Below are 24,449 nucleotides of genomic sequence, written 5' to 3'. Positions count from 1 at the left end.
TTTTCTTTCAAAAGGAAGCAGGACGAGGACCCCATTGGTCCCAGTACAGGCAGCATCAATGGGATTGGAGGCTACCTTGTTTCCACAGGTCTTCAAGCATCTTTGCAATGGGTTACATGGCTGAGGTAGCCATGCAAGTCAAAGAAGCATTCCCTGGAAAAGAGATCTGGAGCTGCCTCCCCTCCCTGCCAATGTAAAAAAACATTTAACAAAAGGTTGAAGTGTTTTGTGTAGTGGTGAAAGGGGAAAGACAAGCAGCCCCATTTGTCCTCTCCAGGGATGCCTACTTTACTTCGTTATCTCACATTAATGAAATAAAAGCCACAATCTTGGTCTCACCACCTTTACAAATGATAACTACTGAAGACTACACCATCACCCTGTGCTGGCCGGTGGAGGTGAAGGCAGCTACCCCTGGGGCTGTCATCTTCCCCGGTTCTGTAGTGATGTGGCTACTCAGCAGAGGTTGGTCAACAGAAGTACCTTTAATTAAGTGGAGCAAATGCTCATTATGTTAATAAACTGCCACTTTTGTTACCCTTTCTGCCGAGATGGCTAAAGATAAGAGTGCACAGGGCAGCTGACCTACTTGCCTTACTCTTGGATGAAAACCAGGCAAGACAAGATCAAGATCTGTTGGTACAGCAGTGGAGGGGGGAACATTTATAATGATGTATTTCTCTTCCTCTCTCCTCTATAATAGATAAAGAGACTTTTGTTTTGCTGATGTGATCCTAGCACCTTTCACAGACCCTACATTTGTTAAAATTAAAAGCAAGGAAGGCAGGGATGCTGAGCACTCTGTATCTGGTCAACAGATTTCTGTCCAAAATCAATAAAAAAGTGCACAACATACAGAAAGGCATCTTATTAACGGCAGAATTAAGCTGAATTTAGTAAGAGTGCTTTATGCTACCTTTTGCATTCAAAATATTTCAGAAAGCCATCAAAATAAGTTTATTCACACAGCTTTAATAAAGGTTTAACCCTGCAGCAGAAACAACTAAAAAGTCAGCATTTGCCAGCAGCTAACACAGTGGTGTGTAGCTTATTGTGGCATTCAGGCTGTTGCTAAATCCTCCTGCTGCTCCCTCCACAACAGCGATGAGTGGCCTGTGAAATGAGCACCATGTTCCAAGACTCAAGGTGCTGCAATCTATACTTAGGACAGGGGTGGAGTAAAGGAGCAGGGTGGGGGAAGGTCTTTCTTCTCCACCTATTCCCCACAACAGCCCAAATCTAACCCCGAGGAAAACCTGGTCTGTCTTCAACTGTTCAGGAACCCTTCTAGTCAAAACTCAAGCAGGTACAGCCTGCTCTGTGGCCTTTTCATCCCACATGTCCAAGCTCTGAGGGACATACCCAGCATGAGGACAGGAACAGGTGGAACACACTGTGTGCCAGCTGTTGCTCTGTTATGACCACCATGGAAAACACTTGTAGCCCCCTCCCCTCTCAACCTGCTTCAGGGCTAAAGGTAAAGAAAGAGCCAAAAAGGTTAGTAACTGCCAACTTCTTTCCCTAGTGGGCCTTTCAGGCTTCCCTATGTTTCTGTAAAATTCAGCCATGCTTAATGGCTCAGGAAGATGGAGTCAAGCCCTATAAAAGGCTTTTAAGGGGACTCAGTTGAGTCCTTCACTGCTCCACTCTCCTTGGGACTCCCTGACCAGAGCCAGAGCACTGAGCAGGAAGTTCTCACCTGTTGTGCACCAAGCTGCCAGCACCAGACATAGGCTGCAGGCAGCCCCTGTCCCACAATAACCTCTCCTCCAGCTGGAGCAGGGGCACTTCCGCACCCCAGCCATGCACCCTTCCCAACACAGCTGCTGTGGAAGGAAATCATAGGGTGGCACACATGTGGAGCTTAAAACTAAGAACAAACATTTTCTGGTTCTTAGCCCTCTCTGGGACACTAATTCCTCTCTACTTGTTTCCCCCCAAAATCACCATCTGTGCCGTAGCAACCTATGGCTAACATAACAGCTAAGTTTTGGTAATGTTCATGTCTCTGGTGCCTGACTCCCAGTCCACACTCTAGACCTATTCAGTGTGCCACCAAATTTCAAGTTCACACATCCCCTAAATGACCCCCTGGATCATCTCCTCCATCACTTCCCAACTGACTTTTACTGCCTTTAGGGTACACACTCCCATCTTACACCTTTTCTTGCTTGCTTTCCCTCAGCAATGTAGAAAATTTTCCTTTTTGTGTGCTGTCATCTCTCCTTTACATCACATTCTTCTCTGCAACCTTCACCATGTACTCCTCAGGGAAAGGACAAAGTCAGGGGTTGTTTTTAATTGAAGGGGAAAAAAATGAAGGCAGCCCTTAAAGGACTTCTTAGACCTCCAGTAACAGACAGTCCAGTATCTAAAAAAGTAGCTTTTCATGGGAAACACTAAAACACAGGAATGCAGTGCTGGAAATTCATCTTTTCCATACCCAACTAAGCAGAAAACACAGTAAGCCTGAGCTGCAGAGGGCACAGGAATGGAACATGGGAAATTTATGAGCTCCCAGAATTAAAATGTTCCTGCTTGTTGTGCGTCCTTTATGGGAGCAGGAAGGGAATGCAAATGACCTTAAGAAATCTATCAGGGAACGTATTAAGAAATTGCTCTGTGCTGGGTCTGCGAGCACAAGAAAGGTCTCATCATCCCTGTGCTACCTAATGCCAGAGTCACAGAGGAGCCTCCACTCAGATGAGTCAGGGACAAGCACCTTCTGTCTATTGAGGGAGACTGCAAAACTGACAGAACAACAGTTAAGGGAGAAAAACAGGAAACAAACCCTAGGGTACAAGCAAAAAGGGTAAACTAACAAAGGGTTTCTGGTCTTATAATCCCAAGTTTTGCAAACATCAGGCACAATAAGAGCATTATTCACAATGAGGTATCTACAGATAAATTTCATTCTAAACTGTATCAAATAATACATCTTAAACTGAATACAAAATAAACATTTCTAGACTGAGTACAAAATACACATGTAAATACAGACTAACATTGAACGCGCTCCCATTAAGGCAGCTATATACAAAGGTAATTTTTAAAACCCATTTTCAAGCCATTCCAAAAATGACGTTATGCTCTATGATAATATGGCATTCTGCTATCATATGACTAGAAGGCAGACATACACACAGACATATAATAATGACACATGAACAGCTCCACATGCTGTTTACTATTGTGCTCACACAGTGCTTTTTTCAAGACTCTTTTCAAGCATTTATCAAATTCCTCACAACTGCAGGGAGGCAGGAAGCTTGGTCATTTGTAAGACTGTATTTCAAATTTAAAATTGATTTTTTTCCAAGTTGATATTTGCTTTTTTCTTAATTTCTCTTCACAGAAATGAGTCTTAAGTTTTCGCTCCCCAACCAGTTCTGAGGAACAAGTATGTCCAGCTGAGACCTTGTGTGACATATTTAAATCCAGAGCAAATTTTTATGTTCGAGATATAAACCCCAGAAAATAGGATTTATGATGAAAACACTGACAGGCATTTAACCATAGCCATACTGGTGGGGTTTGCTATACAACAAATCAGTCTTACTTTTATTTTCTTTAAGGACACGTGAACAGACATCTGTAATAGTACATCTTTGGTGATACACAATACAGAAAGCTATGTGAGAGTTATAACATACATTATGGAAATTATCTCTCTGAACATAGAAACATACAATATGAAATGTTCAGACATACTTAAGTCACACAAAGCTTGACAGCAACTACCAAACTTTGAACACATCAGATTAAGGTCTTTTTCTAGACTTTCAGTTGTTAAAGCCAGATCTGGCAAACACAGCACACACAGATGATTTCACTGACATGAGCAGTTTGAGAGTTCAGAGGGACAAATGCATATGAATAACTCATGTACATAACTGTTTGCGAGATCTGCTCCTAAAAGCAATCCTTTATGTTAACAGATTACTACTAAAAATCCAATTTTGAGACCCAGTAATTTTCTGCTCACTATTTGTTTCCATTTTATGAAAATGTATCATACTGAAACTTGGAATTAACAAAGATTTAATAAAACAAGTTATGAGAAACCACAGATATTTACTTAATAAAGACTTACACCATATGCCCAGCACCATCTTCATACAGATGTACTGTAGTTTAATCTAATGCTAGAAAAGTATGGTTTCCTACTAGGAGTTATTTCAGTAATTAAACACTCCACAACAATTTAATATTATCTAGGACTTTATTATTCCACACAGAGGAAACCCCCTTAAGTCTATCCCTGTAATTTCTTCATCATTACTTTTTACTTAATTTTACAAGCACCATAATTTTCTTGGTCTACAGGAGAGGAAAAGCCAAATTATCTCATGCAAAACCGTGATGTAAGCAGCACAATATTCAAAGTGTTAAAAGAAATAAAGGATTTTTTTAAAGAAATGAGAACCCATGATAATTAAAAGACACAGCAAAGCAAAATAAGCTATCTTTTTACTTTATAGCTTGGTGGTCTGCTACAGAAAACATATGTACATGGAATCTGTGTAATCATTACTTGTATCAGTTACTTCTTGGTATGCACTAAAGCAGCTGAAGTAGTTTTTACATTAAAAGTTTTGGGGGGTTTTGTTGTGGTTTTGGGTTTGGGTTTTTTTTTTTTTAAGATGTAATTTCTATGAACTAAACCCTGGCAGGTGCTGAGTGCATCCTGCATTTCCAAAGAAATTTAGAGCATTCAACTCTAATAAAGTGGACTCAAGCAGCAACACTTCTGCATCACACGACAGACACAATGGAGCTGTAATTATCACTGGCAATGAAGAAACCTTGAACCAGTGTGACGGCAGTTTGTGTAAGAGCACAGAGCTATGTGATTTTTCCCAATGCTCACAGTTTTCTTTAAATACCTGTAAATTTTCATAAGGTCTCAGGGTGTACTTTATGTATGAATGACTCCTAAATGGGAAGCTTTTCATAGAGTGCTAGGTGTGCAAAACAGCATATGCTTAGTGCCATCTACTGGGAAATGCCTGCTTATGCCCTGATTTTACCATGCTGCCTATAAAAAAAGTTATGGGCAAACTGCACACACTGAAATGTTTAGTCCTAACTTCAAAAAAAAAAAAAAAAAGATTAACAAAAAATGCAAATACAATTTGGAAGAACAGATCCACACTCCTGGTCCTAATATACAAACAGAGAAAGAGCAAGTGAAAACACTTCAGTAGACCAATTGATCCAGGGTAACTTGCACATGCTTACAAAATGGTGTTTTAAAGAAGAGACAGGAGGTCATCCCAATTCTAAGATACTTCTTAACATTATTTCATTCATTTAATTTTTTGGGAAAAATTAATTAGTCCAATTTACACCTTTGCTCTCCTATGCCAAGCTGGCAGGGGCTCCAGAAGGTTAGAAAGTCTCCTTCCATATGGAATTTGCCACTGAATTAGAAAACGACCAAAATCCACGCCGGATTGGGCATACAGCATGGTGGTGTAGTGGCAGGGTTGCAATTCACACAGAACAGGGTGGTGGGAAAAGTACTAACTTAAAGTCTTATGTTATAAAAAAGTCACAAAACTCGGGGTGTTTTCTGCATATTCAAAAGTTAAAGTCCCAGTGCACCATGGCATTTAAGCAGATGTTGCCTCTAGATCCTGTTCCCATGTTTAATTTGATACATGCTACATACCATTTACTTGCAACCCCCCTCAATACACCACATGCAAAAAGCAAAAACAAAGGCAGAGCAAGCCTACATCAATTTATAAGCATCTGGGGAATTTAGATTACTCTTAAAATATGTGAGAAATGTGATTGTGCCTTATTCCACTATTAACAGACTAATTTGGGATATTATACATATATGGTTTTTTATATATATATATATATATATATATATATATATATATAAAACGCAGCCAGTCAGTGGCACTCAATCTATTAATGTTTGCACAGTTACGAATCAAAGGGACAAGAATAAACAGTAGTGTTATGAGCTTTTTATTCCAAAATATGACTACTGGATTATGCCAGAAAAAATGGTTTGACAAAATAGCTAATGTAGTGCTTTGCAAACAGGTACACAACAGCAAAACCTCCCATAGCCTGTGTTTCTAGCTGACCAACTTTGATATCTCCTTTTCAGAGCAGGAACAAAAAGACCAGAAGACTGAGTGCTCCCATTTTAAGGTAGACACCAGCAGTATGAGCACACATCAAAAAGTACATAATGGGGACTAAGGAAATTTGCTTACCCTGTATTTTTAGGATTTTAAATCTGGCTCAGCAGCAAATATAACAGGAAACCAAGGTCAGGCTGACACAATGTGAGCTATTCTCTCTCTTCCTCAATATGTGTTTGCATCTCCTATCTAGGTTAATGGGAGTTTTGTGCACATGTGGGGGGAAACAGAACACAAATGCTGCAAATATTGGACTCAGATTTAGTTCAAATAAAGTGCAATCAGCTTTAGAAAGCCCATCAGCTTGAAAACTGATGTCTTATCACTGGAAAGATCTTTAAAACATCACCTCCATATGCCTGTTAAGTCCAGCTCTGGGAAAAAAGTGCTTGTAACATTTTGCACTCTTATGAACCAGCTGCGAGTGTAGTTCAAACACCCAGGACTTGTTCTTTTTTGATTCTTCAAATACTAATCAGCTAGTATTGTATCTTTTTTATTTGGATGTTAAGAAAATTCCTAGTAACATTCAGAATTAGCTCAGTGCAGCTTTTATTTTCTCCCACAGAACCATGTACACTGACATTATTATGCAGACTTCAAAGATGCTGTTGCTCTTTAAGTGAAACACAAAACAGTTAGCTTCAAGGTTTTCATGGTTTAACCAATCCATGGAGATAGGGTCCTATGGCACCCTTCACAGACCTAATAGCAGAACCTGGACCTTACATGAACAGTGCAGCTGCATCTGCGCATTAAACTGCATGTTTCCCTTGATTTATTTAAAGAAGTGTCACGTAACTAAAGAACATGCTGTCAGAGGAATGAAAGAATTCAGTTTTAAATTCTGCACATTTTGTACATAATTTTCAGTGCAACATATTTTGACTTTGAATAAAAATGTAAAAAAGGACACGTGGAGTGTAACTATGGTATAATGTTAAAGATTTTGGAAAATATTTTTCAGCCCTGTAATTTAATAACAATGTATATGCTAAATCCTTCAGTGCATCTTAAAAAAATATAAACCATTTAATAAATTATTTTCAGCTTAATTTCACTGTTTTTTCCAAGAATGAGGAAAATCATATAAAATTTAAGAGAGAATATGTTGGGCAAGGAAGTCAGACAGCACTTCCAAGCGTCCTAAAATCACTGATACGAAAAGTCACTCAATCCAGTGACTTTCACAAAAAAAAAAAAAAAAAGCAATAAAACTTCTGGTTCAAAGGCAAATTTAAACAAACCAGAGCAACCCATAGCACATCATTTCCTGCAGCAGAGACACCGTTCCTAAGAGGGCCTTCATTACACATGACACCACAAGCAGCACCCATTCAACCTGAGGGAAGCCCACAGGCTCGCAGGGCCACTGGCTGGCTCTTTGTCACCAAATGCAGCAGGTTGAATGCAGACATCACTGTGATATCCTCACCAACAAAACCAGAGGCAAAGAACAGGGGCAAGAGCTGAGTAGGGAAGAAAAAAGAAAAAAAAAAAAGAAAAATAAAGATGAGAACAAATTAAAACATCAAAAATGTTAAGATACATTCACAGAAAAAAACAATGATTACAATTTTATGAGACCACCACATGGAAGCACAGTTCTAAATGCATTTTTCTTAGTAAGTTTAGCCCATTTTCAATGACACCCCCCAACATTTTGATATGTATTACGTAGTATTCAATGAAACAACCTATGCTACCAAGTGAGAGCAAGGGGGCATTTTTATAGGGGCATTCACAATGCCTGCTTGAAACACCCAATTAAAAGCAAGGCAGAGTAGCAACCTATGTGCTCACAAGTGCAGAGGCATTAAGGGAGAAACATCAGGACCTCAGCTAGATAGCCAGAATCCTGCTTTGAACACCCAGGAATGCCGGGCAGATCAAACGTGCAGGCTTTTTCTATTTATTTTATTTACAACAAAATCACACTCTGCAACATTTCTGAATGGTGAATGCTGGAAACCAGTCATTGCTAAAAATTGTTCTTTTGATGACTTGTTTGAAGAATGTGACATTTCATTGTAATAAACTTGCCAGATATCTTAAACCCACGGCTTCTTTTTTTTTTTTTTTTTCTTTTTTTTTTTTAAAGGCAGGAAATAATTCTTATTGTAAACTGTCCATGACATATATTTAAATAATCTTCCGGCCAGTTTAAATATAGCAAACAGAGAGATGGCAGCCGCGAGATTTTATTTTAGAAGGATTTAATGCATGAATACCAATTGTTTCATTTACCCTGCGATGGGAAAGAGGAAACGCAGCTGCCTTATAGCCCACCCATTCATAGCTGCAGCTCGTTTCGGAAGGCTATGTGACATCAGAAGGTTATGTGACACTGGGGAGCAGAGCCAGCCCCTACTGAAGTCAGTACTGAAGCTCTGACAGATGCTGATAGGAGCAGGACTGGGCTCCAGGCGCATAATGAGCAGCAGGGTATGATTCCCAGTCTCCTCCCAGGTGCCCTGTGTCTTTTTTGCATGTGGCAGCACAGGAGCCGCGGGATGTGGGACCTGGCAATGCCCAGAGACGGGTCCAGCAGTGGCCAGAGCAGGGGCCAGCAGCAGCCCAGGGCACAAACCAGCAATGGCTCAGAGCAGGGGCCAGCACTGCCCACAGCAGGGGTCTGCCCTGGGCTTCCACAGCTAGAGGGAAGCTGGCCACAGCTCATCCTGATGCAGCAGCACACAGCGCCCAGCCATACTTATTACGGAACCAGCCTGGAGCGTATCTGACAGAAACCTGCTTGTATTAACATGCCTGAACTCTGACTTATCCAAACTAAACTCGCTGCGGAACCCAAACATCTTCGTGCTGCTGATCGGCGGCAAAGCGGAGTGGAAGTGGGCGCTGCACGGCGGGCATTCCCGGAGAGCCATTACTCAGGAATAAACATATCATTGTCACGAGTGAGTGCAGAGCTGCTTAAAGAAAAAGAACGGAACAGAGCCCTTCCCGCGCAGACTGCCGGACATAACACACCAAGGGCCTGGCGGAGTCACGCCACAAGCGCCGGGTCCCTGCGGCCGCCCTCCCCCGAGCGGCGGGCAGCGCAGAGGGCACCGCACCGGGCCGGCATCGTTCCGTGCCCCCCCCATCGCCTCGCGGGGTCCCGCCCGCAGCGGCAGCGTGCTCCCTCCGCCGGCGCGCCCAGCAGCGCCGCCTCGCGGCTTTGGCCTGGCACCGCCCGGGCCACGGTGCCCCGGCCGCCATTATCCCTGAGCCACGGCCCACACAGAGTCTCTTCAGCGCCCAGCTCCAGCGGTGCGGTGTTCTGAAGAGGCTGTTTCAGACTCGCGGCACCGATAACCATAGCGTGCCGAAGGGCTGATGGCCAGACCAGTCCCTGCATGGTGGGGTCCTCCCTGGCCCTTCCTGTATGATCTAGCTACACATCTGCATGGAGGCTGATGACTTGGCCAGACACAGGCACCTGACCAGCATGGCACAGAGGTGAGGCGCGCATGGCCTCACCTTCCCCTTGTGCATCCCCCATGGTCCAGGACTAAGCTCCCAGCCCAGCACCGCTTCCCTGCTCCCCTCCATCAAAACTGCGACTCCCTCAAGTGTAAACAGCCTAAAGGAAATTACCTGAAATTCCCGAGGATTATAAAATAGATTCTGACCTCTTGAAAATGTCAAGTATTTCAGCATTCACCAAGATGTTGCTATTTAGTTTCGAGTATTCATAAAGACTCAGAGGATATATAAGTCCTGAAAGCCCAATAAAATATAACTGAGTGTTCATGAAAGTACTTTATTGCAGTTAACATATTTTATTCCTTTATTTCTGACGTTTTGATCACTATTTCTATTTACTCTGTACATTACAGCAGTGCCCAGTAGTTTCAAGTAGGAGGGGACCTCCTGGTGCAAGGTACAGGCCAACAAACCCCTGCTGCGGGGAGCTTATGGGTCATGGTAAGAGCTGCTTGTAAAGCATCAGTGAAGGGCAGAGCAAAGTCAAACTCACCACAATTAACACATTTTGTTTGGATGTGCTTCATCCCTGCCTGCCAACTCCAGAACAGGCTGAGGGAAAATGATGGTAACATTTTGCTCTTTCTGCAGCTGATGCAGGCTTGGCCATAGCCTTCAACAGGTTAAAGAAGTGGGTTTGCATCTCAGATTCATTAAATGGGAACAGCCAGAGCACAAGAAACATGGGAAAAAAACACCATCCTGAAAACATCATTGTGTGTGATTTAAACCTCTGTGTTGTGCACACCCAGACCTTTCCAGGTTAAGCCAAGATCCCATGCTGGTGCTGGAGGCACCTGCCTCAGCCCCACAGGAACCTACCCATGCTTCACAGCAATCCACGTCACCAGCACAGGGACGAGTGGCCTGGAGACAGCAACCTGCTGATGTGACTGTCGCATGCCTAAGCCACAGTGGCTCCTGCAGCATTGCCCTCCCACCACACAGAGTTGTCACCCCCCACATCTTTATTACAGCGCTGCAACATGCCACTTACTGTGGCAGGAGAGAAGCTCCATGAAGAGGTGAGAACAAAACTCACAGTCCAGGGAAGGGGTCATGTCACAAAATCACAGAATGGCTAGGATTGGAAGGGACCTTAAAGATCATCCAGTTCCAACCCCCCTGCCATGGGCAGGGAAACCTCCCACTAGAACTCGTTGCTCAACTCAGTCCAACCTGGCCTTGAACACTTCCAAGGATAGGGCAGCTACAGCTTCTCTGGGCAACGTGTGCCAATGCCTCACCACCCTCATAGTAAAGAATTTCTTCCTAATGTCTAATTAAATCTCCTTTCTCTTCTAGCTTAAAGCCATTCCCCCTTGCCCTAACACTACATGCCCTTGTAAAAAGTCCCTCTACAGATCCCTTGTAGCCTCCTTTAGGTAACCATAAGACTTGGTTTTGTTGTTTGGTTTTTTTAAACACATGCCACTTGCTGCACTGCCTGCAACACCCCGCACACTGCTGGCTCCTCCACAGTTGCCCTGCAGTGTCACTAGACCTCTTGGAGCCCCTTCAACACACTGCACTCTTTAACCTAGCACAACGTGGGCCAGCACGGATCTTTCACCTGCCCAGCTCTCCCAAGATGGACACTATACTCAGAGGTAGCTTGTAAATCCTATCATTATAGATCATACAAATATAGCAGTAACTATGTCATTAAGTGTGCTTCAGAAGCCTTTTGCTACAATGATACACATTGCAACTCCAGGAAAGCCTTCCTGTTGACATCCTAATGCTGGTGTACGTTAAAGCATTGCCAGCTTTCAAGAGCTTCTATATTGTCAACTGCAAAACATTCAGAAATCACAAGTTTGGCCCCCAAATAAATATGATCTGTTAAATCATAACACAGAGGGTCTGCCAAATTTGTCCTTTGGAAATTAAGAACTTTGTAATTACTCATGTTTTCTCCATCTCTGTCTGCAACTAAAGAAATTTTTTTTGGGGAGGGATAACTTGAGAGATTAAATTCTGATATTATCACACCTTGCTTTTAAGAGCTGTAAGGGGAACACTGAAAACTCAGGAGCTGGTAACACTGTTAACACTGATAACAGTTTTTCTATAGTCAGTGACAACTCAGGTCCAGAATTCCTAAAATTACATAAGATCCCAGCTCTCAGAAGAAAAATGTGAAGTTTTAGCCCTTCACAAGTAAATAAATAACCACACACAGAGAGAGATTCTTAAGGGAACAATCTTTTTTTTTCCTTGCCCCAATAAAGAGACCTTAATAGTGTGAGTCTTCTACATTTTTTCCAATTTCCCTCCCCCACCCCCAAGTCTGTGGCCCCATTTGGAAGGCAGGAAACAATTAGAGATAGGTACACACTAGCCAGAGAGCCAGGCTCTTGTCAGGAATTTCTATGTCACTGGAAAAAGCAAGGAGCAAAAATATTGCCACACTGGAGAAACCCAAACAACCAGAAGTTAGAAGACAGTGAAGGCCTGTGAGTCTGCTATGCTCAAGTGTTACATTAACAGTCTAATTTTAATCAATATTTGTTTTCTTAAGTTCCTCCAGTCCAGCAGTAAGCTCAAACAGTTGCCTTGCAAAGGTTTTATTTATTTATCCACTTTGACATAAATCAAAATATAACCAAATGTTTCACTGATAAAGCTTAGTGGAATACTTAATATAAACATTTATTCCAGCCTTTGGATCTTTTTTTATACTTTATTTGGGTTTTGCTCACCTAAAGCTGCTGCCAGTCAGATTCAACAGACTGAACAGAGCAACCACCAGACGCTGCAGAACAGAACGTGCAGCCTAGAGAGAACCACTCGAACAACTATTTCAGTGTATCATGGGGTTGCTGTGTCTAAACAGTTATTTACTCCATAGTCATTTTCCCTTAACACATTCTCTGCTAATGCCAAAGCCATTGGTCTCTCTTGTTTTCTCCACTGAACTTGGCAGTTTTTAGGGACTTCACTATTTGTGGTAAATGTCTTAAGTTTGTTGTGGTGTGTGCTAAAGTGGGGGTAAAGGCAGCATTTAATAGCTTGTAAGAAGTTTAATGGGGTCTGATGCAGTAACCATCACCAAGCTGCCAGCTGTGGCAGGAGACTGGAGCTCAGCACGAGGGGATGAGGACCGCTAGTTATTATTCATTGACAAAAGAAGGAAAGAGTTCCAGTTATCCCTTCTGATCCAAGATCTCAGAAAACTAGCACCTTCTGCAGTGCACACAGTATTCTCAGACAGAAACACTTCACAACCTGGGCTAACCATCCCTTCTGCCCTGACCTCCCAGCAGCCTGCTAGAACACCAAGGAGGCAACCTTCAGCCCTCAAAAAAAATGCACACACCCTGTGAATATGCACTTGTGTTTTATAATTACATTTTTAGACAACTGCATGCTTCAAAGCATTGTACTGGATTTGAAACATTCAGCACAAAATCATAAAGCTAACTGACAAAATCTTTGGAAATTCACTTTTAAAGAGAGGTTTTTAGGCTGTGGATTTTCATGTGCTTATACATCCACTGATAATGTAAACCAGGTGTCTTCACAAGTTCATGATCTGCTATTAAAATACCTTGCAACAGCCCACTGTCTGAGAGAGTGAACTACTTTAACCACTAACAGCTAACAACATGCAGCAAAACATAGATATCTGTAAATACAAGCTTCCCAAAAGTTTATTGAAGAGGCATAAAACATTCTAAAAGAAACTAATTATGGTAGCCTTATGGGTCTACAAAAGTACTGCAGCGTTTAACTTGCATGCTTGTCTGCATATACTTTTTCCCCCCTCATACAGTAGTAGCTTCTCAGTTACAGCCACAGAAATCAAAAGTATTAGACCTGAATTCCCACATCACTTTTAACATTCTCAAGTCAAGCATGTTCTGCTTAGCTGTTTGTGCTGGAATGTGCAAACTGAATAGCAACCCAGTCTACTTATAGGAAGTTTATATTGTGCCCTGATAAAAGAGGTAATTACTGCCATACCTCATAATATTTGAGTGGAACACCAGGAAACGTCAAGCTTTAAACTTGTAGTTAGCACTACCCTTAGAGAGGAGCCTGAACAGTGAAGTGCAAAACACTTCAGCTTTCTTGAATTTTACATATTCTCTTATGCTGGATTTTTTTTTTCTTAAACCCCTCCCATAGCATCTGAGTGTATTTATCATAGAAACTCAAACCTAAACCACACACCTTTCTGCAATAAAGAATGCCCAATAAGAGGGTTTCCAGTACCAGTCTGGCTTCAGGATACTGTCAGATTCAGTGTGACACACGCTGTGGCTGCTCATGCTCGAGGGGTGAAGGAGGTCCTCCCCTGCTCTTACAGCTTCTTCACCATGCCCACAGCACAGCCCTCTTTATCCTGTGAAATGGGGTAATAAAGCCCACTCTATTAACATTACTGATGTAACTCTCTCACATTCTAGCTGGGAAGCCTCAGTATCTTCTATATTCATCATGTTAACAGCTGGATGAACATGGGAAGAAGAAAAGTCTAAAGGTTGAGATCAGACAAAAAAATAGATATCAGGAAAAGAAGATGAGAAAGTATCAGACAGCATGGAAGCACTGCTCTCCCTATAGTGGAAATGTGTATTTTCACCTGCGCACAGGTTCCACTCTGTGATGCATGGTGACACGCCTTAGGGACTAACCAGCCTCCACATTCCATCCTCAGGCTGCATTTAAGTTTCCCATTGAGGTGAATCAGAGATCTTTTTAGGAGTGCAGCAAAGGCTGCAGCTTTACTACCCAGACATTGCTTCTCCAAAGGAGGATTATCTCTCCAGTAAAATAACCATTAAAACCTTGGAAAACAAACCAAAGTCTGAAACCTCTGCACACAATTCAGGATAATTTTACCGATTTCAGTTGTTGAGGAGGAAAATATGCTAAGTAATGAGGTAGGGCTCCATATGTCTGTGAGTTTGCATTTATATTAGAATGGTTATCCAGGACAGCAAAATTATTTATAAAAGACAAATGCTACATCTGAGCAAAGAGGTATATTTAATTTTCATTTAATAACTGATTTATCGTGGAATCATAGCATGGTCAGATTTGAGCTGATGTTCTCTCTAGCATCAGCTGCCAAAGATGGGAAGCTCACAATCCCTTACAGGAATACCCCTCTTTGTATGCTGAACTGGTCACTGCAGTGCTTCCATCTCCAGCTACTGAAAGACCAGTTTGGCAACAAAAGACAATGGTGTGCTGGTGTAACTAAAGCCCAGAGGTGTGTCCAGGGCCCAAACTGAAAAAGCCTGAGATGTGAGAGGACAATCAAAACAAAGGGGATTTTGCAAGTTGTACCCTCCCGAAAAGCGAGAAGGGGGAAAGCACATTAATGCCTCCCTGTTCTGCAACTGTTCCCACAGAGCAGAGACTCGTGAGGCTGAATTCTCCTTGTTTTACTACTTAACATTTGCACACAGCAGAGCAGTGGGAGTGGTCCCCTCTGAGCAGCAAAGGACATGGCCTTATACAGTGGGGATGACGAGGACACCCGTGCTACACTGAGTACAAGGGGAGGAGGGAGTTAATTAGTTTTTTATGTAATAGAAAAGTTAAGAGGGTCCTTGCTCAAGGGACTCCGGCTTGGTCTTTAGGGAGGGGTGTAAAATGGAAGATTTCATCAATGTAGAGACAAGACACTGCAAGCATTGTGGGCAACATGAAATGGCAAGAGCAAAGTGGAACTGCAAAGACAATACAAACTGTGGAGAGATCCCCAAGGAGAAGAGACTAGGCAAATGAGGTGTCCCCAAGCCTGGGATAAAAGAGATTCTTGGCTAAGGGCAGAAACCAGCAGGTCTCTGAGCCTTGCAAGCACTCACACATCTGCCGCTGGCAGACAGTTTCCCAATAGTTATGACTGGCAATACTTCCCAGAGGAGAGTAAATATAGGTCAGTTGGGATTTTCCCTGCCCATTCCTGCTCCTCCCAGATCTGATGCACTAAAATAGCGCTGAGCTGCACTTTCATTTTCCCTGACTTGGTAGCCTGCCAACACACAGCACATTCCTTTTACGGCAGTGAGTTTATAACTACAGCGGTCATAAACTACTCTTAAATGGGTCTCTTCCAAGAATCACGATCCTTTCAACGTCTTAAAAATATCTAATCTTTTCCATTCCAGGCAGTCCTCTCCAGCGCAGTGGTAACAATTTAATTGCTTCTGGTGCTCAGATGAGGAGATAAAAGTGTTCTGGAAGTAACCTCTTAATTTAACAATTCCTACCTGCCAGCCCGAAAGCTTTTTGCATTCCTCCCCAGTAAAGTATTAATTTTCAGAACTAAAAGAAAAAACAAAGCTTAAAAACTTCTGGGTTACTGCTGTGGATAGATCTATACAAGAGGTACTCTAGCACTGAAGACATGATGCCTATTGTTACCATCAGGTCTATTTGGTATTCTTCCTCTCCATCAGTATTTACTTTTTCAAGCTTACCAACACAGTGGAGCTAACAAGCTTTCTATTCAGTTTTCAATTTGGGACAAACCTCACGCAGCCTTTACCAAAAGGTGAAATACAACTTTATCTTTTAGCAGTGAACATAAGCCCTTCAAAAGAATTTCTGTTGTGGTTTTCTGAAACAACTTTGCATTAGTTTTTACTTCTCAAAGAAAAATAGACAAATTCTAAAGATTAAACAAATATATCATCTGGAATGGGAGTTCTTTTGCATTGTGTTACACAGTGCTCCTGTAACTCAGATGACTTCTTCCTCAGCTCACAAAGCTTACCTGCCACCTGCCTGGGTAACCATACACAATAGATATGTGATGCCAGCTGTTCCTCTTAGGTAGAATATCTCATAAAAATGAAGCAAAGAGAAAGCCTCCAGATGAGAAGTGGTCTGACTTCATAGGACTTCTAATCCTAAACATCAAGAAAGTGCACTCGTTTGAAAAGAGCATCATCTCACTCATTCCTAAAATGAGAGGAATGAAAACCAGCCCTGTGTAGTTTGCTGACTGTGCACTCCTGTCCCACATGGCACAGATGGGCTGTGGTGCATGAGGCATGACGGAAAGGAAGCTGTCACCTCTGCTATACAGAGCAGCTGAATTCTGAAACATCGCTGACAAGTTAAATTTGATGACCCTGTTTCACGAGGCACTGTAAGGAAATGCAGAAATGATGCTTTCTAGTCTAAGGTCCCTGAAACCAGATGTGATTTCAGCCATGACTTTGGCCTCTGATTTAACCATCTCTCACAATAAAATCTGCATCAGGGAATAAAAAACACCAAAGAACAACAACATTCCCTGCCACAGCAGCAAACTAAAGCATCCTCAATGCAGGTTCAGATGCCATGGGGTTGTTACAGTGAATACAGGAATTACCATAGGAAGTCCCTGGCCAGCAGATTTTTAAGATATTTAAAACTCTTTCAATTGAAAAAGTTGTTGGTACTAATATCTATCTACATGTACATGCGTATCATGCCTTAAATGCCATGCACCTGAAACAAAGGGGGGGCATAAAATCACACCCTCCTAGAATAGTAAGCTTCCAGTGCAAAAGACACACAGAGACACACATCAGGCTGTGTTATTTCATTCAGCATTCAGTTCTTCAGCACTTGAAAGCCGAATTATCTCCCTATATTTTATAATCTACTACATGAGAAAATGTAATTTTTAGATCAGTGAACCAGACCTGACTGCGATCTCTCATTTTGTACAGCAGCTCACAAGGAAAGCACTGTTAGCTGGCATAACTACATTTCAGACCGATTCAGGTTGGTTGTTTCTTTTTTTATCACCCCAGCTACTAGAAAAGCATTTCAAATGCAGACATCATCGCTGCCAATCCCTCCACAGCAGCCTCCCTTACATGGAAATTTTCTACGTGGCTTTCTCCATAAACCAATACCACTTATTACCACAGAGAGGAGCCATCTCCCTTCCATAAAATCAGGTGTTGCACAGTCTCCTCATCAGTTATCCTTCAAATACAATCCTCAGTGCACAGAAGTCTATGGATATATCAAGAGGATAAAAGCACTCCTTAGGATGTACCTTTGATCACACAGACTGCGTCACAAAGGTAGTGCAGAGCAGCATTATGCACATCCAAGAAAACCTCAGCCTTTTATCCAAAAATAGTTTAAAAAAATAGAGCACAAAGAAATTCTGATACTGCACAAAGAAACCTAAAAGAATGGCTCACACACTGTAACCATCCTAAAGCCAAAGAACCTTTATGCAGTTGAAACAAATAAATTAAAAGAACATCTAATCCATACCAAAATAAAATTCTATCAAGTAAAACAGAAACTCCTAAATTTTCCCTGGTCAGAGATGTACTTTCATTTTTATGAACAGCAGTGAGAAGACACTACAGCACATAAGGAAAGAGTATTTATACTGTAAATCTTCTTTGAACTTCTGGTACAATCAGTTAATACTGAATGTCAATGACTCAAAAATGAGAGAGCAAAGAAAACCATTTCTCTCCTAACAGCGATAAATTTGATTCAAATATAAAGATTATTCAATTTTAAACCACTGCCAAGGTGGATTAGTTTAACAAACACTTTTATTTGCATTTCTGTAACACAAATCTTCACTTGGTTGGGCTGTCATTAAGTATCATGATTGGCAAAATATATATATAACTGCCACTACTTAATAACCAGGATTATATGTACATCTACCTGTATTTAGATAATTACAGGGATAGAAACACTTATTCGGGACTCTTTATCCTTCTTACAAGAGCAAATGTCCAAAGACAAACTTCTGTCAATGAATAATGTTACCTGGAGTCTGTGTGAGCAGAATTCCGATTTTCATTCCAGTGCAGTTTAAAAATCCACAAACTTAGTTTGTTGTGTTTTTTTAAATTAACTAACCATATTTACACTGATGTGTGGGACAAGCACCTGCACATCCAGGCATCCTAGAGCTATTTCTCAATTCATGAAAAAGAGAAGTATTAATTCGAGCTAAATGTATTACTTTAAAATTGGCTTTATTTCCTTTCTCTTCAGTTCTCTCTCAAGTGTCCAGAATGCAAAGGTGTCTCCTCCACTTCTTCAATTGGCTGAAAATGCTTATTAAACATCACTGATTTTAAATACACATTTCCCAGCCGTACACGCACACAAAAAAACAGACAATACTCATCTGATACTGACCAGCTAGACTTGCAGCCAACAGGAACCATGCAAAACCTTTCTGCGTAGCAAAAAGTACTTACCTTTGGCAAAAACATGAATACTTTCACCTGCTCTGTTGGAGTGAGCATAACAGTGCCAGGGCTGATGGAGCCCACAGTCCTGCATGGAACCCCCTAGACGCACGCACCAGGGTTGATGCAGCCTCGCAGTTCTACACAGAGCCCCCCGCAGACCCACATGCCTAAGGCTGGCAGCAGCCCCCAGTCCTGCACAGAAGCCCCCCAGACCCACACCGGGGCTGGCAGCAGCCCCCAGTCCTGCATATAGCCCCCCTGGACCCACACCAGGGCTGCCCCTGCCCATGCAGCTGGCTCACGGGTTAGGCATACTGCTCAGTTCAGCAGCTCTCATTTGGAGGGTCACCGGGGGAACAATGCAGCTACCAACTTTGTTCTCCTCTTCCCTCAGCCTTTTGCTGGTTTCAAAGCTTTGCAGTTCAGCTTCCCACCTGGATCAAGATTCTAAAACAAATTTGGATGTTTTCTGTGCATAATCTGTTCTGAGAAGTGACATGTGCTCCACTTCCTTCAGCAGAGGCAGCAGCACAGCACCCGCAGGGAGCCCCTCCTGCCGAAGCCCGCTGTCAGGAACTTCATTACTCCAAAATACAGTTTGTTTCTGTCCTACTTGGACTCGTGCTCCAAAAAAGGAAACCCTACACTTGAAATATCGGCAGTCCCTCTTTCCCCTCTTGGTGCTGACATTTCACTCAGGCATTCCTCAGCGACTCAGCCATGCCTTCACAGCATCCTCAGTCCCAGCACAAGACCGCTCTCCTCCCACAGTTCACTTCAGTACATCCCAACACTGAGCATGCAACCTTCAGCACCCCTTCTCAAACTGAAACAAGGGACGTACCAGCACCATGTCTGCCCACTTTGTGGTTTTCCTAAACAATAATTACTGGTTGGAATTCTGGTATGTTTGTTCGGTAGGTTATTTTTATAGCATTGGTATATATGTACAGAATGATTCTCATTCTCTTACATTTATATGTGTATTTATATAGAAATTGGCAGATAAAAGTTATGTAGATCTCTGGAAATCTTATGTGGTTGCTAGGCAAAACAAATAAGAAAATAATACAAGGGCATGTAGTGACAGGACAAGGGAGAATGGTTTTAAACGAGAAGAGGGGAGATTTAGATTAGACATTAGGGAGAAGTTCTTTACTGTGAGTGGTGAGGCACTGGCACAGGGTGGCCAGAGAAGCTGTGGCTGCCCCATCCCTGGCAGTGTTCAAGGCCAGGTTGGACGGGGCTTTGAGCAACCTGGTCTAATGAAAGGTGTCCCTGCCTGTGGCAGGGGTTGGAACTGGATGAGATTTAAGGTCCCTTCCAACCCAAACCATTCTATGATTCCATGATTCCATAAGCTATGATGAGTGAAGCCCACCTGCAAATTTCACTATTTGTAACTACGTAAAGCAAGCAACACACGCAATAGATTATCAGGTTAGAAATAGGTTGACATCATCTACCTGGACTTGTGCAAAGCGTTTGACACTGTCCCACACGACATCCTTGTCTCTAAATTGGAGAGACATCAATTTGATGGGTGGACCACTTGGTGGATAAAGAACTGGCTGGATGGCCGCACGCAAAGAGTTGTGGTCAATGGCTCGATATCCGGCTGGAGACCGGTAACAAGTGGTGTCCCTCAGGGACTGGTGTTGGGACCGGTCTTGTTCAACATCTTTGTCGGTGACACGGACAGTGGGATTGAGTGTGCCCTCAGCAAGTTTGCCGATGACACCAAGCTGTGTGGTTCGGTTGATACGCCGGAGGGAAGTGATGCCATCCAGAGGGACTTCAACACACTTGTGAGGTGGGCTGATGCCAACCTTATGAAGTTTAACCATGCCAAGTGCAAGGTCCTACACCTGGGTGGGAGCAATCCCAGGCACAGCTACAGGTTGGGCAGAGAAGAGATTCAGAGCAGCCCTGCAGAGAAGGACTTGGGGGTGTTGGTCGATGAAAAAATGAACATGAGCCAGCTTCAGTGTGCGCTCGCAGCCGAGAAAGCCAACCGTATCCTGGGCTGCATCAAAAGGAGCGTGACCAGCAGGTCGAAGGAGGTGATCCTGCCCCTCTACTCTGCTCTCGTGAGACCTCACTTGGAGTATTGGGTGCAGTTCTGGTGTCCTCAACAGAAAAAGGACATGGAACTGTTGGAACAAGTCCAGAGGAGGGCCACGAGGATGATCAGGGACTGGAGCATCTCCCGTATGAAGACAGGCTGAGAAAGTTGGGGCTGTTCAGCCTGGAGAAGAGAAGGCTGCGTGGAGACCTCATAGCAGCCTTCCAGTATCTGAAGGGGGCCTACAAGGATGCTGGGGATGGACTATTCATCAGGGATTGTAGTGACAGGACAAGGGGTAAAGGGTTCAAACTTAAACAGGGGAAGTTTAGATTGGATATAAGGAAGAAATTCTTTACTGAGAGGGTGGTGAGGCACTGGAATGGGTTGCCCAGGGAGATTGTGAATGCTCCATCCTTGGCGGTGTTCAAGGCCAGGTTGGATGAGGCCTTGGGTGACATGGTTTAGTGTGAGGTGTCCGTGCCCATGGCAGGGGGGTTGGAACTAGATGATCTTAAGGCCCTTTCCAACCCTAACTATTCTATGATTCTATGACTACCCAGATGACCTTCCATGGCAATATATTTGAGAGATTTTTTAAGAAACAGAGGTCATCTTCTGAAGCAGCCACAGTGACTGATTTTGAATCACTGAAATCTGTTGCACAGACCTTGCTCTGTACACAAATTGTCAGTGGAGCATCAGTCACTTGCCTCTGCAGTGAACTGTCTTGTCAATGAAGCTGCAGAAGCTGCTTTTTTTTTTGAGAGAGAACTTTATCAAAACCTATGAAGCTTTCTTTCTCACACTTAGAAACTCAATTCAGGTGCATTAGCTGGATAAATATGAGACTGAAATTAGGCACACTAATTCTGAATCACTATATTCATAAGTGATTCATCTTCTCATGAGTGAGATGATGGAGCTATCTTGTGTGTCTGCAACTTTTGTCTGTGGTTGCTGCTCCTCTGACAGGTTAGGAAATTTATCCTGCGGCGTTTTGGAAACAAGCTGAGGCAATCACTCAGTAAAGAGCAAGCACCCTGGAGGACTTCTGAAAGGCTTTTCCTTTTCTGAAAGCTCAGGAGCAAGCTGACAATGTCCATTTCTAAAAAGGGGGAAAATAGCAACTGGTGAACTACACAGCCATAGCCTTCCTTCAGCACCCAGAAAGCTTTTGAAACAAGTTTCTAAACAATCCATAAACAGGCAACTGAAACTTAGAAAAGTGATCAGCTGCCAAGATGGACTTGCCTGAATCTAACCCCATCAACAAATGTAGTTTCCTTCCTTCCTTCTATTCTACAGGCAGAAGGAAAGCAGTAAATCCAACAGATCTCAAATATACTTTTTGACAGAGCAAGCTGGAAAAGCACCTTCTTTCAGGATCAAGGTCCTATAACATGGGTGCAGAACTGCTTGAAAAAACATGCTCATCCAGTACTTCTCCTGCTGACTAGGGTCAGAACCCAGCAGGTGGTCTGACTAAAACTGCAGAGACACCAACCTGGAAGGAGCATGATGCACTCTAAAGAGCTCAACAGGATGTCCTTAATAAAGTGAAGAAACAGTCAAAAATCAGTAAAATAAAAGTCAATACAGCCAAGTACAAAGAACCACCTTTGGACCTTAAAGGAAATCCTCAAACACATAAAACTAAAAGGAAGAATTTCAGACCAAGAGCAGTACTACAGAAAAGGATGTCAAGGTTACAGTGACAAGAAATTGAGCCAAGTGTGAAACTATTACAAGAAAAAAAAAAAAGACAAATGACAATGTGGAGTTTATTAATAAAGGGGAGAGTCAAACAGAACAGCTCAGGAGGGGCTGGAGAGGAAATCTGCTCCCCTCAGGAGCAGTCAGGTATCAACTGCAATATGCTGTTGGTTGGAGGTATAGGCCAGAGGCAACTGAGGGAAGTCCAGAGGAGGAACAAAGAAAAGAGTGGTTTAGAAAACCAAATCCCCACAAACATTTTTTTAAGAACTTAGTTTGTTTAGTCTACAGGAGTGACTGCAGAGATGGTATAATGCTTCGCAAGCCTGCATCTTGTCTTAAATAGCATTACATCACTCAGCTATTACACTGCCTATATTACTGTCACAGTCATTACTTGACTGTCATTAGATAAAAATGTACTACGCTGCAATTCATACATAACAGAGCAACAAAAAAGGCTTGTTTTCCCCCAGACAGCTACTGGATTTCACATTTTAAAAGACTTCATGGGCACGGTCTTAGGGTCTTGCAAAGTATCCTTTGTAAATCTTCCCAGCATGGTTCAACAACTGCTAAAATAGTTTGGTACAATCCAGCACCTCTCAAGTTCAGAGGCAAGTAGGAGAGCTGCCTTGTGTTTTGGGATGAGCGATGCCAGGTTCTAATAGGAGATAGAAACCAGCAGCAGGGTCCCTTCCTGAAGGAGCCACTAATGTGCTACACAACTTGGTGGTGATCTTGTTCCTCGCTGTCAGGGGTTCAGCAGCAGCAGTCACTTTTTCTCCTTCTTAGTAGCTGGTGCAGCGCTGTGGTTTTGACTTTTGGCCTGGGGATAATACTGATAAAGCCGATGTTTTCAGTTGCTGGTCAGAATGTTTACCCTGACCAAGGACTTTGTGAGTCTCATGCTCTGCCAGGGAGGAGGGGAAGCCAGGGGGAAGCAGGGACAGGACCCAAACTAGCCAAAGAGGTATTCCATACCATAGCACATCATGCCCAGGATGTAACTGGGAGTTACCCGGAAGGGCTAGATCACTGCTGGGTGGGGGGCGAGTTATTGGTCAGGGGGTGGTGAGGTGGTGTATTCTCTTCCCTTGTTATTTCCTTTATCATTATTATTATTGGTGGTAGCAGTAGTGCTTTGTGTTATACCTTAGTTATTAAACTGTTCTTATCTCAACCCGTGGGAGTTGCATTCTTTCGATTCTCCTCCCCGTCCCTCCAGGAGCAGGGGGAAGAAAGGTGTGTGTGGGGGGGGAAGTAGACTGCGTGGTTCTAATTTACGGCCTGGGTTTAAACCACAACAGTTCTTTTTGGTGCCCAACATGGGGCACGAAGGGTTGAGATAACAACATATCTGACCAAGGCACAATGCTGATTTATTGGCTCTCAAAGTTGTTTTTCTTGATGTCACAGTTTCAGTATTATTTAGAGGTCACTTAGTCAGCTTACCTAGAGCCGGTATTTGCTGTGTTAGTGTTTATCAAGTGTGGGCCTTGGGCTAAGGTTCTTGTTTCACTGTACTTTATGGTAATGACTTGTAATAGAGCGGGCTCCGGCAGCAGGGCGGGATGGACGTGGCCGTGGACTTGTACCTGGCCGTCCCGCTGCTCTTCACTGTCCTGGCCCTCGTCCTCGCCTCTGTCTTCGTGAGGCTGCTGGGAGCTGAGGGGGAGCAGCCCCAGGAGCCGGCGGCAGCCAAAGCAGCCAGGGAGAGCGGCCCCGGGGACCAAGTGGCAGCGGGAGCGGGGCCGGACACCAGGAAGGAGGCAGTTGCCGAGCAGCGGCAGAAGGCGGCGGAGGAGCCGAGCACCG

General features: G+C 43.1%; 1 protein-coding gene across 1 annotated transcript in view; it reads right to left on the bottom strand.

The window, feature by feature from the left end:
• Window positions 1–24,449, bottom strand: part of MSRB3 (methionine sulfoxide reductase B3) — a gene marked incomplete at both ends in the record, with an annotated part of 85,073 nt that overhangs the window by 53,903 nt on the left and 6,721 nt on the right. The window contains one exon of the mRNA XM_080623328.1: window positions 7,510–7,636. Coding sequence (XP_080479454.1) covers window positions 7,510–7,636 — 127 coding nt within the window. The remainder of the gene's footprint in view (window positions 1–7,509; window positions 7,637–24,449) is intronic.

Source organism: Psittacula echo (genome assembly GCF_963264785.1).
Source record: "Psittacula echo genome assembly, chromosome: 1".
Lineage (NCBI taxonomy): Eukaryota > Metazoa > Chordata > Aves > Psittaciformes > Psittacidae > Psittacula > Psittacula echo.
The sequence above is the reverse complement of the archived record's forward strand: the minus strand, read 5'-3'. Positions and strand labels throughout refer to the sequence as shown.